Below are 17,040 nucleotides of genomic sequence, written 5' to 3'. Positions count from 1 at the left end.
TGACATGTTAGATGATGTTTATGACATTGTACAGTATGCCAGGTTATTCTAGATTAGGCAAGGTTTATGACATAGTATGACTGTTTAGACAAGGTACAATACATAGATTATGATAAATTGATAATGATTTATGCCCGTTTCCTTCTAGTTTATTTCAGTCATGACACATTAGCATTCAGTTGCTAGTCCACACAGGAATCTGCCACAACTGACTTAACCTTTTGCTTCCCGAAATCACGAGTCCTGCTCTTTGAATACAGATCAGTACGTCAACTCGAATCACAAAATCAGAATCAAAGAATCAGACAAAAGCAACCCATGGAACCCACTTGAACTCAACGCTACGGTGTTTTCTAACAGCAAGACCGAGATTTGAATTCAGGATGAACAAAAACTGCATCATCACTCTCCTCTCACCCCGTGATCAACATTCGAAACATGAAAAAGGATCCGAGTCGCTCTAATCTCCGTCCGCGCCAGAAATAAAGCCGACAAAAATGCAAACAGAGACTCGTTCTGCGATCTAAATTGAGCATTATATAACCACAGAGCTAAACGCTAGCCATGCTAGTCAAGCACACTCGCTAGGCTGCGTTAAAGCATGTGCACTGTAAACAAATCCTCTGCTCAGGGAGTGATGAAGAATGAACCAGTTTGCAGAACGACAAACTGAATGGATGGATAGATGGATAAAAGGAACACAGGTAGGAAGGAAGGAAGGAAGGGCAGGAGGTCACCGGCTGCTTCCTACACTGCTAACGATGCTGCTCTCCTCCTGTGGCATGGCAAAGCTAAGCACTAAAAATATCCACCAGCCAGCAGGAGGAAGCGCACACACCACACTCACACACACACACACACACACACACACACACACACACACACACACACTACACAAACAGTAGCAGTGATACTGCAGTGCTAGCATAGATAAAAAAGAAAGGAAAGAACAGCAGAGCAGAGGAAGAAAAGAGGATAAGATTTGAGGGATGTGGAGAACTTTCAGTGTTAGAGGTTATGCTAGGTCATGCTAGCCTTTACCAGGTAATGCTACGCTATGCTATATCAACCAAGCCTGTGATAGATTATGACATGTTATGCTAGGTTTGGGAATTTATGATAGCTTATACCACACTACTCTATGCCAGGAAACACATTATACAGGTAATGCTAGTTGAGGTAAATTCAGTTGAGACAGATTATGCTAGGTTCTACCAGGTTATAACAGATTAAACTGGGTTACTGCATATAGCAAAGTACGCTAGGATAGTCAAAGTTTTATTATAGAGTACAGATTATTCTAGATTATACTCGGCTATACTAAAGTATGCTAGGTTTAAAAAAAAAAAAGTTGATGATGTTAGTTATGCTAGCTTATAACACGTTATGACGCGTTATGCTATGCTATAAGACACAATATGACAGATTACGCTCTGTTAAATTGTGCCAAGTTATAACAGGTTATGTCAGGGTAGACTACATTTTATGACAAGATATTCCAAATGATGTCATGTTATGTTAGGTTATGCCAAGTTATGCTAGGTTATAACAGGTTATAATGGGTTAGGCTATATTTTATGACAAGATATGCCAGGTTATGCTGTTTAAATTATCATATGTCATAACAAGTTATGACAGATGATGAGGTTTTATGACAAAATATGCTAGATCATATTAGGTTACGTAATGCCAAATTACGCTAGGTTATAACAAGATTTCAGGACAAGATACGCCTTTATGATGGTGTTAGTCAAGGTTATATGATAGATTACAGGTTTACTGAGTTATGCCAAATTATTGTTATAACTGGCTAATTATTGTTATAATTGGTTATAATAGATCGGAATACGTTTTATGATAGGTTTTGTTATAACAAGTTACGATAAATTACAACAGGTTTCACAACATATGCCTGATTATGTTATTAATGTATGGCAAATGAGGCTAGATTTTATGACAGGTCATGCTAGGTTATACCAAGTTATAACAGGTTATAACAGGTTAAGCTAGGTTTGATAGCAAAATTTGCTAGGGTTAGTCAAGGTTTTATTACAGAGTACAGATTATGATATGTTAGTTATGATAGCTTATAACAGGTTATGCTAGGCTTTGTGACAAACTAAGACAGATTATGCTGTGTTAAATTATGCCGAGTTATTACAGGTTATAACAGGTTATGTCACGGTAGGCTGGGTTTTATGACAAAATATGCCAGACTATGTTGTGTTAGGTTATGCCAGAGGTTATACTAGATTATAACCGGTTATGACGAGTTAGGCTATAATATAGGACACGATATGCCAGATTATGATAGGGTGTGTTATAACGAGTTATGACGTATTATAACAGTCTGATTATGTTGTTAATTTATGGCAAATTAGGCTAGATTTTATTTTGTTTTAGGTCATGCTAGCTTATACCAAGCTATTGCGGTTTGTGTAAGAGTATGTCAGGTTACGCCAGGTTATGATAGGGGATGTCAGGTTATGCTGAGCTATCTCAGGTTATGACATTACGCTAGGGTATGTCAGGTTATGACAGGTCATGCCAAAGACTATACTAGATTGGTCCGTGTTTTTCCAGGTTCTACTACTTCTGCCAGGCTATGAACAATAATGCTAATTTATTACGGCCAGGTCATGCTAGGTTATGACAGGCTATGACAGGTAATGACACAGGACATGCCACAGGCTCAGCAAGTTTCTTTTTGTACTGCTAGCATTGCCAGGTCACGGTTAGTAATTCCCGGCCATGCCAGGTGATGAAAGCTCATGCTAGGTAATGGCAGGTTATTATGACAGGTTATGTCCACTCGTCGAAGGTGTATGCATCTTACCAGGCGAGTTTGAAGCCTTTCATTAGTGCAGTAAGCTACGTCCTACAGCCGTGGCATCGTCTCTCCACTCGGCTCGCTCGTCCTCGCTCCGGAGCGAGGGAGCCTGGGATAAACGCGCCCCCCCACTAGCGCATCACTCGTGCCTGATGACCTCCACGAGTGTGTGTTCGGACCAGAGAGCGTACACACACACACATACACACACACACACACGCACATACACACACACACACACACGCACGCACGCGCGCACACACGTGCCAAAACGCAGCAGCCTCCTGCTCACACTCTGTCCTACTGCAGATAAAAGCCTGAGCCGCTCTCGCCGGGCTCTGGTGGTGACTGAGCATGCTCGGTCTCACAGAAGCCCCTCCCCCTTCTGTTCTGCACAGTCTGCTGCCTAGCCAATCACACGAATCAGATTCTTCAGAGTCTCTCTCTTTATCTTTCTGTGTGTGTGTGTGTGTGTGTGTGTCTCCAGTGCAGCAGTGCCTCGGAGCCCATTCGGGATCATTGAGAAAATTGCCACTGCCATAGGAGCGGTGTGTGTGTGTGTGTGTGTGTGTGTGTGTGTGTGTGTGTGTGTCTCGTGGCAGGCTCAATCAGACCAACAGCTGGCCCTCTAATCCTTTAAAGCAGGATAAACTGCGCACTCTGGGAAACCTGTCTATGCTCCCGTGTGTGTGTGTGTGTGTGTGTGTGTGTGTGTGTATTTGTGTGTGTGTGTGTGTGTGTGTGTGTGTGTGTCCTCACGTTCTTGCCCAAATGGCCACCGACATACAGTGCATGTGCTGAGTCACTGTCCCTGCTGCACGCGACACACACTCCCCCACACAATGCAACATGCAAACACACACACACACACACACACACACACACACACACACTCCTGAACAGCGAGAACCTCACAGCGAGCATCAACGATGAAGCAGTACTGCAGACCGGGGAAGGCGTGTCCCTTGAAACAAACAAACAATCTAATAATGAATTCATCTGTCAAATACAGAAATAAAAAAAAAAATTCTGTAAACAAACAATATAAATAAATAAATAAATAAATAAGTAAAACAATAAATAAATAGTTATAAATGCATACATTCTGAACTCATTTGCATTTCGCAACCTTGTACAACGTAGTGACATCATAATGTCAGACATTTCACAATAACAAAAAACGTTTTGTCACACACACACACACACACACACACACACACACACGTTTTGCAATAACAGTCCACTGTGGTGCTGTATGGACAGCTCCATCACTGATTCTCTCTCTCTCTCTCACGTCATACTTTTTATCCATTTATAGTTACATGTAATGTTGTGGAACGTCTGTTCTCGCTTGCGTTATAGCAGCTGTAAACAGTCGTTCCCTCGCCATCGCTTATTTCTCTCCCTCACAAGTTAGAACTTGCAGTTACAGCGTACGGCCATTACAAAGCTCTGACACTGGAGACTCCTTCCATAAAATGTTTCCAGAAACACGTTTCTCCTTACAGAAAACCTACACCAGTTCAGGGTCTTGTGGCGCATCCTTGATGTGGTGCTGTGATATGAACGGCAGCTGGCACCGCTGTGAGCTGCTGTTATAGAAAATTAAATTCCACGCCTTCCGTCCGATCAGGATCGAGAATTCAACAGCGCAGTGGAAATTTCCTGAAGCTCCTCGTCTTCCACTCTGATCTTTTTAGAAGAAGAAAAAAAGTTCAATCTGGAACGCCAGCTTCTTTGGTCTGGCAATATACAGCAATCGCTGGCGGTTCTATATACAACTCTACAACGATGTTCCCTATTGAGGAACTTTTTAAAGAACTGTTTGAAGAACCCTTGAGGAAAGTCCCCCCCCCCCCCCCCCGAATGAACAGCCAGCGAGCTAATTATCTGTGAGTAATTATAGAACGTGACAGACAGCATAACATGAAAATTAGTAAGGGTTTGTGGCCTAGTTTCAGACACACACACACACACACACCTGCAGGGTTAGAGGTCACTTACTGAGGCTTCATGACGGAGGAGAGAGTTAAAACAGATGTGTATGAGATCTAGGGTGGGTCGGAGTGTGTGTGTGTGTGTGTGTGTGTGTGTGAGAGAGAGATGGTGCAGGATCTGATAGAGCTATTAGATAACGTCAGTCTGCAGCTTTCCAGTGAATCATCTGCCATGTAACAGGACACTGCTGCGGCTTTTATACACACACACACACACACACACACACACACACAATCTTCCTTTCTCTTTCACTCTCGTACGGGATGCGCTCTCTCTCTCTCTCTCATTGTATATGTCTCTCGCCCTCACACTCTTTTCGTCCTGCTGGTCACGCAGTGAGCGTGCTTTTTATCCATTTATACTGTTACTTCGGTATAAATGTAACTCCGCTTTGCACTGGAACTTCCAGCAGGACAACGATCCAAAACATGCATCAGAATCAACACAAAAACGGTTTACTGACCACAAAATCAAGATCCCGCCATGCCCATCCCAGCCCCCTGACCTGAACCCCATAGAAAACCTGTGTGGTGAACTGAAGAGGAGAGTCCACCAGCGTGGACCTCGAAATGTGAAGGATCTGGAGAGGTTCTGTACGGAGGAACGCTCTCAGATCCCTCGCCATGTATTCTCCAACCTCATCAGGCATTATAGGAGAAGACTCAGAGCTGTTATCTTGGCAAAGGGAGCTAGCACAAAGTATCGACTAAAAGGGTGCCAATAATTGCTTCACACCTATATTTAACAAACATGTTTTTTTTTGTTTGTTTGTTTTTTTTTAATAAACCTTTGTTGTGTTTGATATCCATGACCAAGCAGAGTATTTTTGTGAATTTTTTTTTAACAAAAGATCAAATGGTTCAACAATAAAGACAGTATTGTTGGAGGGCGCTGTAGCAACATGTCATCAATATTAACATGGATAAAAAAATATCCGTTAAAAAAAAAGAAAGAAAAATGGAGGATGAAGTGTTGGTGAAAAAAAAAAAATGGTGGATGAACTCTTCTGTAAGACTTGTTTGTTTACACCGAGACAACACAGAGACGTGTAGCCTGGAGATTAGAGTATTCATCATTTAAATCGTAGAGTTTAGGATGCGTGTGTGTGTGTGTGAGAGAGAGAGCGAGAGAGAGAAACTCATTAATCATTCGTTAGTCATGTAGAAGTTCAGGTGAACTATAACAGTGCAGTGTGAGCAGTTTTTACGCAGCACGTGGTGAAGACTGGACTAAATCTGATGACTAGAAAGATCTTCCTACATCTGCAGTTTTTTTACACACACACACACACACGCAAACATATTCCTTTCAACCTAGAATCATGTTTGTCTTGTTTTCCTGCCACGTCTGACAAAAAAAAAAAAAAAAAAAACAGGCTCACGTTAATTAAAGCACGGAATTTTTTTTTCTTATTTTAGATAGGATTCGAAGCATGGCGGCGCCTGGTGGTCAAACCAGGAACTACATTTGTTTGCTGGAAGTCTTTCCGTTGCCATTCGGTCACTTTGCACTCCAAAACGTCTTGACAAATGTTTTGCAACGAGGACCAGGAATATTCAAGCTGTTTTTAAATGATTTCCAAAAAAAAAAAAAAACCCTGCAAAAAAAACAGCGTACACTCTACGTGTCTGTTACACGTCGATGTCTTATCGTACGCATACGGACGTTTCTCCAGCCAATCCATGTCCATCGTGTATTCCCGAGTATTACCGAACGTGCATTCAAATGGGGTCGTGTAGAGATTTGTACAGCTTGCGCAGAATGAAACCGTCAACACTTAACGCGGATGCGCGAGTAAATCTTCTAGAATCTTCCGTTTTTCAATTCAAATCCTTCTTTATTTTTCACGCCAGAATTTGAAGCCAAAATATCGACGTGCTCCTGGAACGCCGTATAAAGTCGCCCGGCTCCTGCATGACTTATTCATCACGGATCTCAGCGCTGGTGTCGAATTCTCCTCCTGCGTCTCCGATACACACCTCCGAGTGCACTACGGGGTCGGGTCGGTTCTCTAAAAATGCACAGGTTTCTTAACGCTGGCGCTGAGGAAGTCAGTTACACCGGCGTAAATAGAACGATAAAAAAAAAAAAAAAAACACGTCACTGTTACGTTGATTCTTTTTCCATATCAGAACACGCTAGAGTGTTTGATTTTATTTGGGTCCACCCTTACCTTACCCTTACAGCTTTACCCCTGACCGTTACACAGCACTGACACTGGAGACTCCTTCTACAAACTCTAAAGTAAGAATAAAACTTTTTTAAAAAAAAATAAATAAAAGAATAAAAAAATGCATTTTTTAAAGAAAGAAATTTTCACCATATTAACGATTACACACACGTTAAAATCCGAGTCCCCATGAGTGAGCTGTTACTATAGAAACGATCAAGCATGAGCTGCAAGAGCTGCTTCTATAGAAGCCGGATCAACACCGTCTGGCCAATCAGAACCAAGAATTGAACAGCCGAACCCAACCGAGCGTGTTTACATCCGTTGCGCCGCTGTGAAATTCCAAGCGTTTGGCTTCGGACCCGGCCGAATTTGCTCGGCGTATATTCCGTCCCTGTTCGGAGGACTCGGGAGGTGGAACGATGGAGGTGTGAGACGAGTGTGAGACGAGAGTGAGACGTGTTTACTCACGTCTCCTTGCGGAAGTGCAGTCTCCTCCTGAGTGTAGAGACTCGCGGGTGACAGCGCAGCCTGACAGGAGAGACGCACAAGAGAGCGCCCAGAGCCCGGCTCTGCACCATGATGATCAACTCAACACGCGAAACACCCAGAGCTCCTCAACACCCAACACTTATCTCTCTCTATCTCTGTCTCTCTCTCTCTCTCTCTTCCTCATTTGATCTCGCTCTCTGACCCAGTTCCTCTAGCAGTAGCGAGCTCATCTCTCCACCTGCACTCAGGCTGCTGTCAGCTGTAACGAGCCACATGTACAGAGGGCTGCAGGAACAGGAAGTGGAGAAAGCATGATGAATGAGCGAGTGAGCACGGACAGACGAGTGGAGAGCGAAAGACAAAAGGACTAAATAGTGAGAGTGAGGCAGGACACACGGACACAGGGACTGAACGAGCACGAGAGAACTAACACACAGTCTCAGACAGAGAGACAGACAGACAGGTAGAAGGGAAGATTGGTACATAGACAGACAGACAGACAGACAAGTACACAGGGAGGAAGACAGAAACATAGACAGTGGGACAAAGAAGCAGACAGCTAAACAGATGGATAGAAAGAGTGATCGAGAGGAAGTGAGACAGACTAAGGGAATGGTAGACAGACACGAAACAGACAGGTAGAAAGATGGATATAAAAACAGACAGGTAGGCGGAGAGACAGACAGAGGCAGACAGTGAGACAGACAGACAGAGGAAGAGAGAGAGAGAGAGAGAGACACAATACCTCTGTAATACACAATAACACACTGCAGCGCTGTAATACACAATAACACACTGTACCACTGTAATACACAATAACACACTGTACCACTGTAATACACAATAACACACTGTACCGCTGTAACACACAATAACACACTGTACCGCTGTAACACACAATAACACACTGTACCGCTGTAATACACAATAACACACTGTACCGCTGTAACACACAATAACACACTGTACCGCTGTAACACACAATAACACACTGTACCGCTGTAATACACAATAACACACTGTACCACTGTAATACACAATAACACACTGTACCACTGTAATACACAATAACACACTGTACCACTGTAATACACAATAACACACTGTACTGCTGTAACACACAATAACACACTGTACCACTGTAATACACAATAACACACTGTACCACTGTAACACACAATAACACACTGTACCGCTGTAACACACAATAACACACTGTACCGCTGTAATACACAATAACACACTGTACCACTGTAACACACAATAACACACTGTACCACTGTAATACACAATAACACACTGTACCACTGTAACACACAATAACACACAGCAGCGCTGTAACACACAATAACACACTGTACCACTGTAATACACAATAACACACTATACCACTGTAATACACAATAACACACTATACCGCTGTAACACACAATAACACACTGTACTGCTGTAACACACAATAACACACTGCAGCGCTGTAACACACAATAACACACTGTACCGCTGTAACACACAATAACACACTGCAGCGCTGTAACACACAATAACACACTGTACCACTGTAACACACAATAACACACTGTACCACTGTAACACACAATAACACACTGTACCACTGTAATACACAATAACACACTGTACCACTGTAATACACAATAACACACTGTACCACTGTAACACACAATAACACACTGTACCACTGTAATACACAATAACACACTGTACCACTGTAACACACAATAACACACAGCAGCGCTGTAACACACAATAACACACTGCAGCGCTGTAACACACAATAACACACTGTACCACTGTAATACACAATAACACACTGTACCACTGTAATACACAATAACACACTGTACCACTGTAATACACAATAACACACTGTACCACTGTAACACACAATAACACACTGCAGCGCTGTAACACACAATAACACACTGTACCGCTGTAACACACAATAACACACTGTACCACTGTAATACACAATAACACACTGTACCACTGTAACACACAATAACACACTGCAGCGCTGTAACACACAATAACACACTGTACCGCTGTAACACACAATAACACACTGTACCACTGTAATACACAATAACACACTATACCACTGTAATACACAATAACACACTGTACCACTGTAATACACAATAACACACTGTACCGCTGTAACACACAATAACACACTGTACTGCTGTAACACACTGCAGCGCTGTAACACACAATAACACACTGTACCACTGTAATACACAATAACACACTGTACCACTGTAACACACAATAACACACTGCAGCGCTGTAACACACAATAACACACTGCAGCGCTGTAACACACAATAACACACTGTACCACTGTAATACACAATAACACACTGTACCACTGTAATACACAATAACACACTGTACCACTGTAACACACAATAACACACTGCAGCGCTGTAACACACAATAACACACTGCAGCGCTGTAACACACAATAACACACTGCAGCGCTGTAACACACAATAACACACTGCAGTGCTGTAACACACAATAACACAGTGTACCACTGTAACACACAATAACACACTATACCACTGTAACACACAATAACACACTGTACCACTGTAACACACAATAACACACTGTACCGCTGTAACACACAATAACACACAGCAGTGCTGTAACACACAATAACACACTGCAGTGCTGTAACACACAATAACACACTGCAGCGCTGTAACACACAATAACACACTGCAGTGCTGTAACACACAATAACACACAGCAGTGCTGTAACACACAATAACACACTGTACCACTGTAACACACAATAACACACAGCAGTGCTGTAACACACAATAACACACAGCAGTGCTGTAACACACAATAACAGTGTAAAATCCTGTACCTCTGTAACACACACTGTAATACACTGTACCTTTGTAGCACACTGTAACACACATCAGTAACACACTGCACCACTGTAGCACACTGTAACGATGTAACACATTGTAACACACTGTTCCGATGCAGCATACTGTGCCCATGTACCTCTGCAGCACACTGTACCCATGTACCTCTGTAACACGCTGTACCGATGTAACACACAGCTGTAAGCCTGCATGTCTCAGGGAAAAGATTAACCTGAGAACAATCACAGAGTGTGATGTTCTACAGGAACTCAACACAGCTAAAAATACGTGGTGAATTCTGGTATGCGAGGATTTGCTGAGGTAAACATCTGCAGCAGCTGCCTTCACTCTCCCATGAGGCTATAAAGAGGAGTGTGCAGGGGAGTGTGTAGGAGTGTGTAGGAGTGTGTACTAGTGTGTAGATGTGTGTAGGAGTGTGTATTAGTGTGTAGTAGTGTGTAGGAGTGTGTAGGGGAGTGTGTAGGGGTGTAGAGGAGTGTGTAGAGGAGTGTGTAAGGGAGTGTGTAGGAGTGTGTAGGAGTGTGTAGGAGTGTAGAGGAGTGTGTAGGGGAGTCTGTAGGAGTGTGTAGGAGTGTAGGGGAGTGTGTAGGAGTGCATAGGGGAGTGTGTAGTAGTGTGTAGGAGTGTGTAGGAGTGTGTAGGAGTGTAGAGGAGTGTGTAGGGGAGTCTGTAGGAGTGTGTAGGAGTGTAGGGGAGTGTGTAGGAGTGCATAGGGGAGTGTGTAGTAGTGTGTAGGAGTGTGTAGGAGTGTGTAGGAGTGTAGAGGAGTGTGTAGGGGAGTCTGTAGGAGTGTGTAGGAGTGTAGGGGAGTGTGTAGGGGAGTGTGTAGGAGTGCGTAGGGGAGTGTGTAGTAGTGTGTAGGAGTGTGTAGGGGAGTGTGTAGGAGTGTGTAGGACTGTAGAGGAGTGTGTAGGGGAGTGTGTAAGGGAATGTGTAGGGGGGTGTGTAGTAGTGTATAGGGGTGTGTAGGGGAGTGTGTAGGAGTGTGTAGGACTGTAGAGGAGTGTGTAGGGGAGTGTGAAGGGGAATGTGTAGGGGAGTGTGTAGGAGTGTGTAGGACTGTAGAGGAGTGTGTAGGGGAGTGTGAAGGGGAATGTGTAGGGGAGTGTGTAGGAGTGTGTTGGAGTGTGTAGGAGTGTAGAGGAGTGTGTAGGGAAGTGTGTAGGAGTGTGTAGGAGTGTGTAGGGGACTGTGTAGGATTGTGTAGGGGAGTGTGTAGGATTGTGTAGAGGAGTGTGTAGAGGAGTGTGTAGGATTGTGTAGGGGAGTGTGTAGGATTGTGTAGGGGAGTGTGTAGAGAAGTGTGTAGAGGAGTGTGTAAGAGTGTGTAGGGGATTGTGTAGGAGTGTGTAGAGGAGTGTGTAGGATTCTGCAGGGGAGTGTGTAGAGGAGTGTGTAGGAGTGTGTAGGGGAGTGTAGGGGAGTGTGTAGAGGAGTGTGTAGGATTGTGTAGGGGAGTGTGTGGGATTGTCTAGGGGAGTGTGTAGAGGAGTGAGTAGAGGATTGTGTAGAGGAGTGTGTAGGATTGTGTAGAGGAGTGAGTAGAGGATTGTGTAGAGGAGTGTGTAGGATTGTGAAGGGGAGTGTATAGAGGAGTGTTAATCCCTTAATTTATTCATCTACAGTGTGTACTGCAGTGTGCAGTACGTGGTAAATTCTGGTATGCGAGGATTTGCTGAGGTAAACATCTGCAGCAGCTGCCTTCACTCTCCCATGAGGCTATAAAGAGGAGTGTGCAGGGGAGTGTGTAGGAGTGTGTACTAGTGTGTAGATATGTGTAGGGGAGTGTGTGGGAGTGTGTATTAGTGTGTAGTAGTGTGTAGGGGAGTGTGTAGGAGTGTAGAGGAGTGTGTAGAGGAGTGTGTAGGAGTGTGTAGGGGAATGTGTAGGGGAGTGTGTAGGAGTGTAGAGAAGTGTGTAGGAGTGTGTAGGAGTGTAGCGGAGTGTGTAGTAGTGTGTAGGAGTGTGTAGGGGAGTGTGTAGGAGTGTGTAGGACTGTAGAGGAGTGTGTAGGGGAGTGTGTAAGGGAATGTGTAGGGGAGTGTGTAGGAGTGTAGAGGAGTGTGCAGGAGTGTGTAGGGGAATGTGTAGGGGAGTGTGTAGGAGTGTAGAGGAGTGTGTAGAGGAGTGTGTAGGGGAGTGTGTAAAAGTGTAGAGGAGTGTTTAGGGGAGTGTGTAGGAGTGTAGTGGAGTGTGTGTAGGGGAGTGTGTAGGAGTGTAGCAGAGTGTGTAGGGGAGTGTGTAAAGCAGTATGTAGGAGTGTAAGGGAGTGTGTAGGAGTGTGTAGGATTGTGTAGGGGAGTGTGTAAAGGAGTGTATAGGATTGTGTAGGAGTGTGTAGAGGAGTGTGTAAGAGTGTGTAGGGGATTGTGTAGGAGTGTGTAGAGGAGTGTGTAGGATTCTGCAGGGGAGTGAGTAGAGGAGTGTGTAGAGGAGTGTGTAGGAGTGTGTAGAGGAGTGTGTAAGAGTGTGTAGGGGATTGTGTAGGAGTGTGTAGAAGAGTGTGTAGGATTCTGCAGGGGAGTGAGTAGAGGAGTGTGTAGGATTGTGTAGGGGAGTGTGTAGAGGAGTGTGTAGGATTGTGCAGGGGAGTATGTAGAGGAGTGTGTAAGAGTGTGTAGGGGAGTGTGTAGGATTTTGTAGGGGAGTGTGTAGAGGAGTGTGTAGGATTGTGAAGGGGAGTGTGTAGAGGAGTGTGTAGAGGAGTGTGTAGGATTGTGTAGAGGAGTGTGTAGAGGAGTGTGTAGAGGAGTGTGTAGGATTGTGTAGAGGAGTGTGTAGAGGAGTGTGTAGAGGAGTGTGTAGGATTGTGAAGGGAAGTGTATAGAGGAGTGTTAATCCCTTAATTTATTCATCTACAGTGTGTACTGCAGTGTGCAGGAGAGTTTGATATTACTGCCATCTAATGGACAGATCAAACAACTACGGCACTTTTAATGGGAACAACACACACCTTTACTACTTCACCATCATCTATGGGTTAGATGTCAAATGTAAACAACAACAACAACGATAAAAATAATAATCATCATCTATCATTATTATTATTATTATTGTTGTTGTTGTTGTTGTTATTAATTGACTGACTGATTATTTTTTTATTAGTAATGAAAGCACCCTGTCTGTTGCATGCTATGATTTCTGCTGTAAAATTCCTGTTTTTTCTCTCCGACGGCTACGATTTTCTTGTTAGTGATGTTATTGGTACCTCTGCACACACACACACACACACACACACTCTGCAAATCTCTCTGCAAATCTCCTCCAAAACACACTTCATAATAACCATCCAAAGCAAAGCGTAATCACATGTTATTAAAAGCACATCAGTACGTACCTCTCCTCCCGGGCGTTAGGGCTCAGGTAGCGTGTCGACTCGTCCTCATGGCTGCTCTGTAAGCTGCTCTGCTGGCTGCTGTAACACAAACGTAACCACAACACTTCAGCACTGAAGCCTCTTTCACTTCAACTAATATGTGTGATGCGTGTGACGTGTGCGACACGTGTGTGCGCGTGTATATCCAGGTCTCAGATGTTCACCCGCTATTTCCATCGAACACTCGATGACAAGTGAAATGGAGAAGTGAAGCATTAGTTCACTTCCACTTTAACATATCTGGCATTAATTGTAGATGCTTTACTTACACGCACCGCTGAAAACCAGTCTCAACTTGGAAACGTGTCGACTTCGCCACGTGAGGATAACGTTAACGTGCTCGTGTTGAAGATTTATTTGCTTTATCTATATTCATCAAGCTAGCAAAAAAATCCTCATATCAAACCTTACGCCCCTACACTACGAGTTCTTCAACACGGTGACGGCGATTCATGGTGATGTCACGAGGAAACGATGAGTCCAGAAAATAGATCAACAAATAAACGCAAATAATTCCCCACAATCCCCTAGCATGACACAACAGAAAACAAACAGTCCATCAACAGAAAGCAGAATTTCCCTAAATTATATGAAAATCCCATTAAAGGGAAGTTGACATCAATATTAAAGCACAGGTTCCTCCACCGAGAAATGAGAAATAATAAAAGATGATTTAGGGCCACCGGTACACCACCGCAATCTCCGCACGACGATCCGATTCATTTACTCCCCCCCGAGCCGGCTAAACCTGAAACGTACCGCCTGGCAGACGTCCGTACCTGCACCATCAACGTAAATCATCTGCACCTGACGTTACAGCTATCAGCATAAAGACTTGCCATGACATGAAGTCACGAGGGCCCGAGCACTTCCAAGGCTTCATGGTTTATTTTTAAAGGGGAATGTGACATGAGGATGAATATTTCATGATGTTCCAGATGCAGAACTCGCACTGTGCTATGAATGTCACCACAAAGCAAACAACAAAGGCGGAAGGGGGGGGTTGTAAGAAGAACCCGACCCGTAATTATCCGACAAACCCCTTAAAGAATCCCACAAGTACCGAGACAATTTAGTCACATTTTTAACAGGTTCTGACAGGTTCTTCAAGGGTTCTTTAAGGGTTCGTTGGATAGTTAAGAGGTTTTTAGTTTCCAAATAAAAGTTCTACTTGGAGCCCTTTCTGAGAAGAAGCCCAGGTGCAGTTCAGGAAACTGAAAATGGTGGTCTTGGGTAAGCCCTGTTAGGCTCTATGTAAAACCTTATATCAGAGCGTTTCCCCTAAGTGTCATAACGGGTTCCGTCTAAGAACCCTTTACTATCCTGTGTGTAGTTCAGGAAACTGCCACTGGATTCCATGGTGTACTCTGGTTGTCCTGCTGGGAAAACTCTTAAATGTTCTATGTAGAACCCGACAACAGGAACAGTTCCGGGTATAATCTAACCATCTATCAATCCCTTAAGGAATGTGTCGAGTACCCCAGAGAGTTTAGCCAATGCCTGGCTGAAACTGTAGTTTTGGACATTGCTCTTGTCTTGAAGTCATTCACACTATGTGGACGTAATGTGGTTTTCTGTATTGAGTGCTGTATCCACATACACTGTATAGACAGGAAGAGTGGACTCAACTTGGGCAGCAGGGAAGGATGGAGGAATGAGGTGTAGTTGTCTTAATCATACAGACCTGCTCTCACTGCTTTGCTCTTTCTTGTCGCCTCCTCGGAGCCATTTCCTCAGGAGGGAGCGTCTGCGGCACGGCGAGGCGCTCGGCGTGGACGAGCCCGAGCCGACTGCATCTTCATCGCTCGATGGTGTAATCTCGATGGACGGGAGCTGCAGGTACTCTTTAGACCCCTCTAAAGTCGGCTCCCTTTCGCTCTGCACATGCCTCATTCGGCGCATCTTAAACCGTTTGCGCCGCAGGGACGGACTGGGGGAGGTGGGTTTTTCTCCGCTGGCAGATCCATCCTGATTCACTTCGCAAGGAGCCTGCACTTGCAATGCCGGGAGTTGCAGAGTTTCACTCATGCTTGTGCTTTTTTTCTCAAGTGTGCATTACCCCAGAGTCAAAGGCAATGAGTTCAATCGTTGGTATTCTTAATAGGTATAAATGGAAGCTCTGGGATTGGCCGTAAAGTGCTATGCAACTTTAGAAGGATCTGGAGGAATGTTTAGGGTAGAGTATTCCAGCACGAGCTCTTGGAACATCGGTCTTAATGCTCCATGAGATAGAAGAATCGGTCAGCACATCCTCGCTATCACTGTGGAAGCAGAAAACTAATTCTTCCTAGAGTACTTGCCAACGTGCCTCGGAAGACAAGGTTCAGAATTCGTGTAGCATCTTGATAGAGCGCCATTTCGACCTTGAATTAGAAGATTCTTGACTCACTTGTAGCTTAGGGTTAGCTTTTAGATGTGGCTTGTTCCGACTTGCTTGACTTTTGCGGTCTCTGAAAGAATTCCATAGACACCCTAAAGATCAGGGAGGGAGGGAGGGAGGGAGGTCAAAGGGTGGTGCGAAGTATGACATGCCTTCAAGCTTATACACATTTGAGACATGCTGTCTCACAGACAACACACGGGTAAGACATGTAACCGACAAAAGTTTCAAGGTTTGAAGCAACCTTTAGCTGAAAACTGTACTGTACTTGCTCTGCTACTGCTCATTATCCAGTGCTTTGGAGTCAAGGAACGGTCAGTGTGTGTGTATATATGTACACATATGGTCATCTCTGTTGCCATTGCAAGCCCAGAAAAGGTACTTGATTCCACTGAGTGGCGCAAATAAGTTAAACTGTGTAACAGGTTTAGACTATGTGTAATTGCCTGGAATGCAACTCAAAGAAATTTTGACTGGGCATAAAGGCTGCCAAAAAGTTGGTCTCAAATAAGGTTTTTAGTCACCATTATTTACAATGTAATAGACTACTTGTTTTCTAAGGAACTTGTAAGAGGTATATACAACTCAAATGACAGTTTCAAATGACAACTCAAACCAAATCAAATCGACTAAAATCAACTCAAATCAAATCAAATAAACTCAAATCAAATCGACTCAAATCAAATCAACTCAAGTCAAATCAAATCGACTCAAATCAAATCGACTCAAATCAAATCAACTCAAGTCAAATCAAATAGACTCAAATCAAATAAACTCAAATCAAATCAAATCAACTCAAATCAAATCAGCTAAGCCTTGGCCAACTCACACCAATCCCTAACCAAGACAGCATAAAAAACTCAAATGGCA

At 43.8% G+C, this 17,040-nt stretch overlaps 1 protein-coding gene across 4 annotated transcripts in view; it reads right to left on the bottom strand.

Annotated features, from left to right (window-relative positions):
- The window catches only part of gramd1ba (GRAM domain containing 1Ba), a 77,954-nt gene that overhangs the window by 34,315 nt on the left and 26,599 nt on the right, over positions 1-17,040 (bottom strand). For 2 of the 4 annotated variants that reach the window (XM_053644693.1, XM_053644694.1), the window contains exons 2-3: positions 15,475-16,262; positions 13,752-13,829 (exon numbers count right to left, since the gene is read on the bottom strand). In XM_053644693.1, coding sequence (XP_053500668.1) covers positions 13,752-13,829; positions 15,475-15,818 — 422 coding nt within the window. In that variant the 5' untranslated portion in view covers positions 15,819-16,262. The remainder of the gene's footprint in view (positions 1-13,751; positions 13,830-15,474; positions 16,263-17,040) is intronic. The other 2 variants (XM_053644695.1, XM_053644696.1) reach the window with 1 other exon arrangement.

The sequence above is a fragment of the Ictalurus furcatus genome, chromosome 16, assembly GCF_023375685.1.
Source record: "Ictalurus furcatus strain D&B chromosome 16, Billie_1.0, whole genome shotgun sequence".
Taxonomy (NCBI): Eukaryota; Metazoa; Chordata; class Actinopteri; order Siluriformes; family Ictaluridae; genus Ictalurus; species Ictalurus furcatus.
Note: the sequence above shows the minus strand (reverse complement) of the source record. Positions and strands in the feature narration are given on the sequence as shown.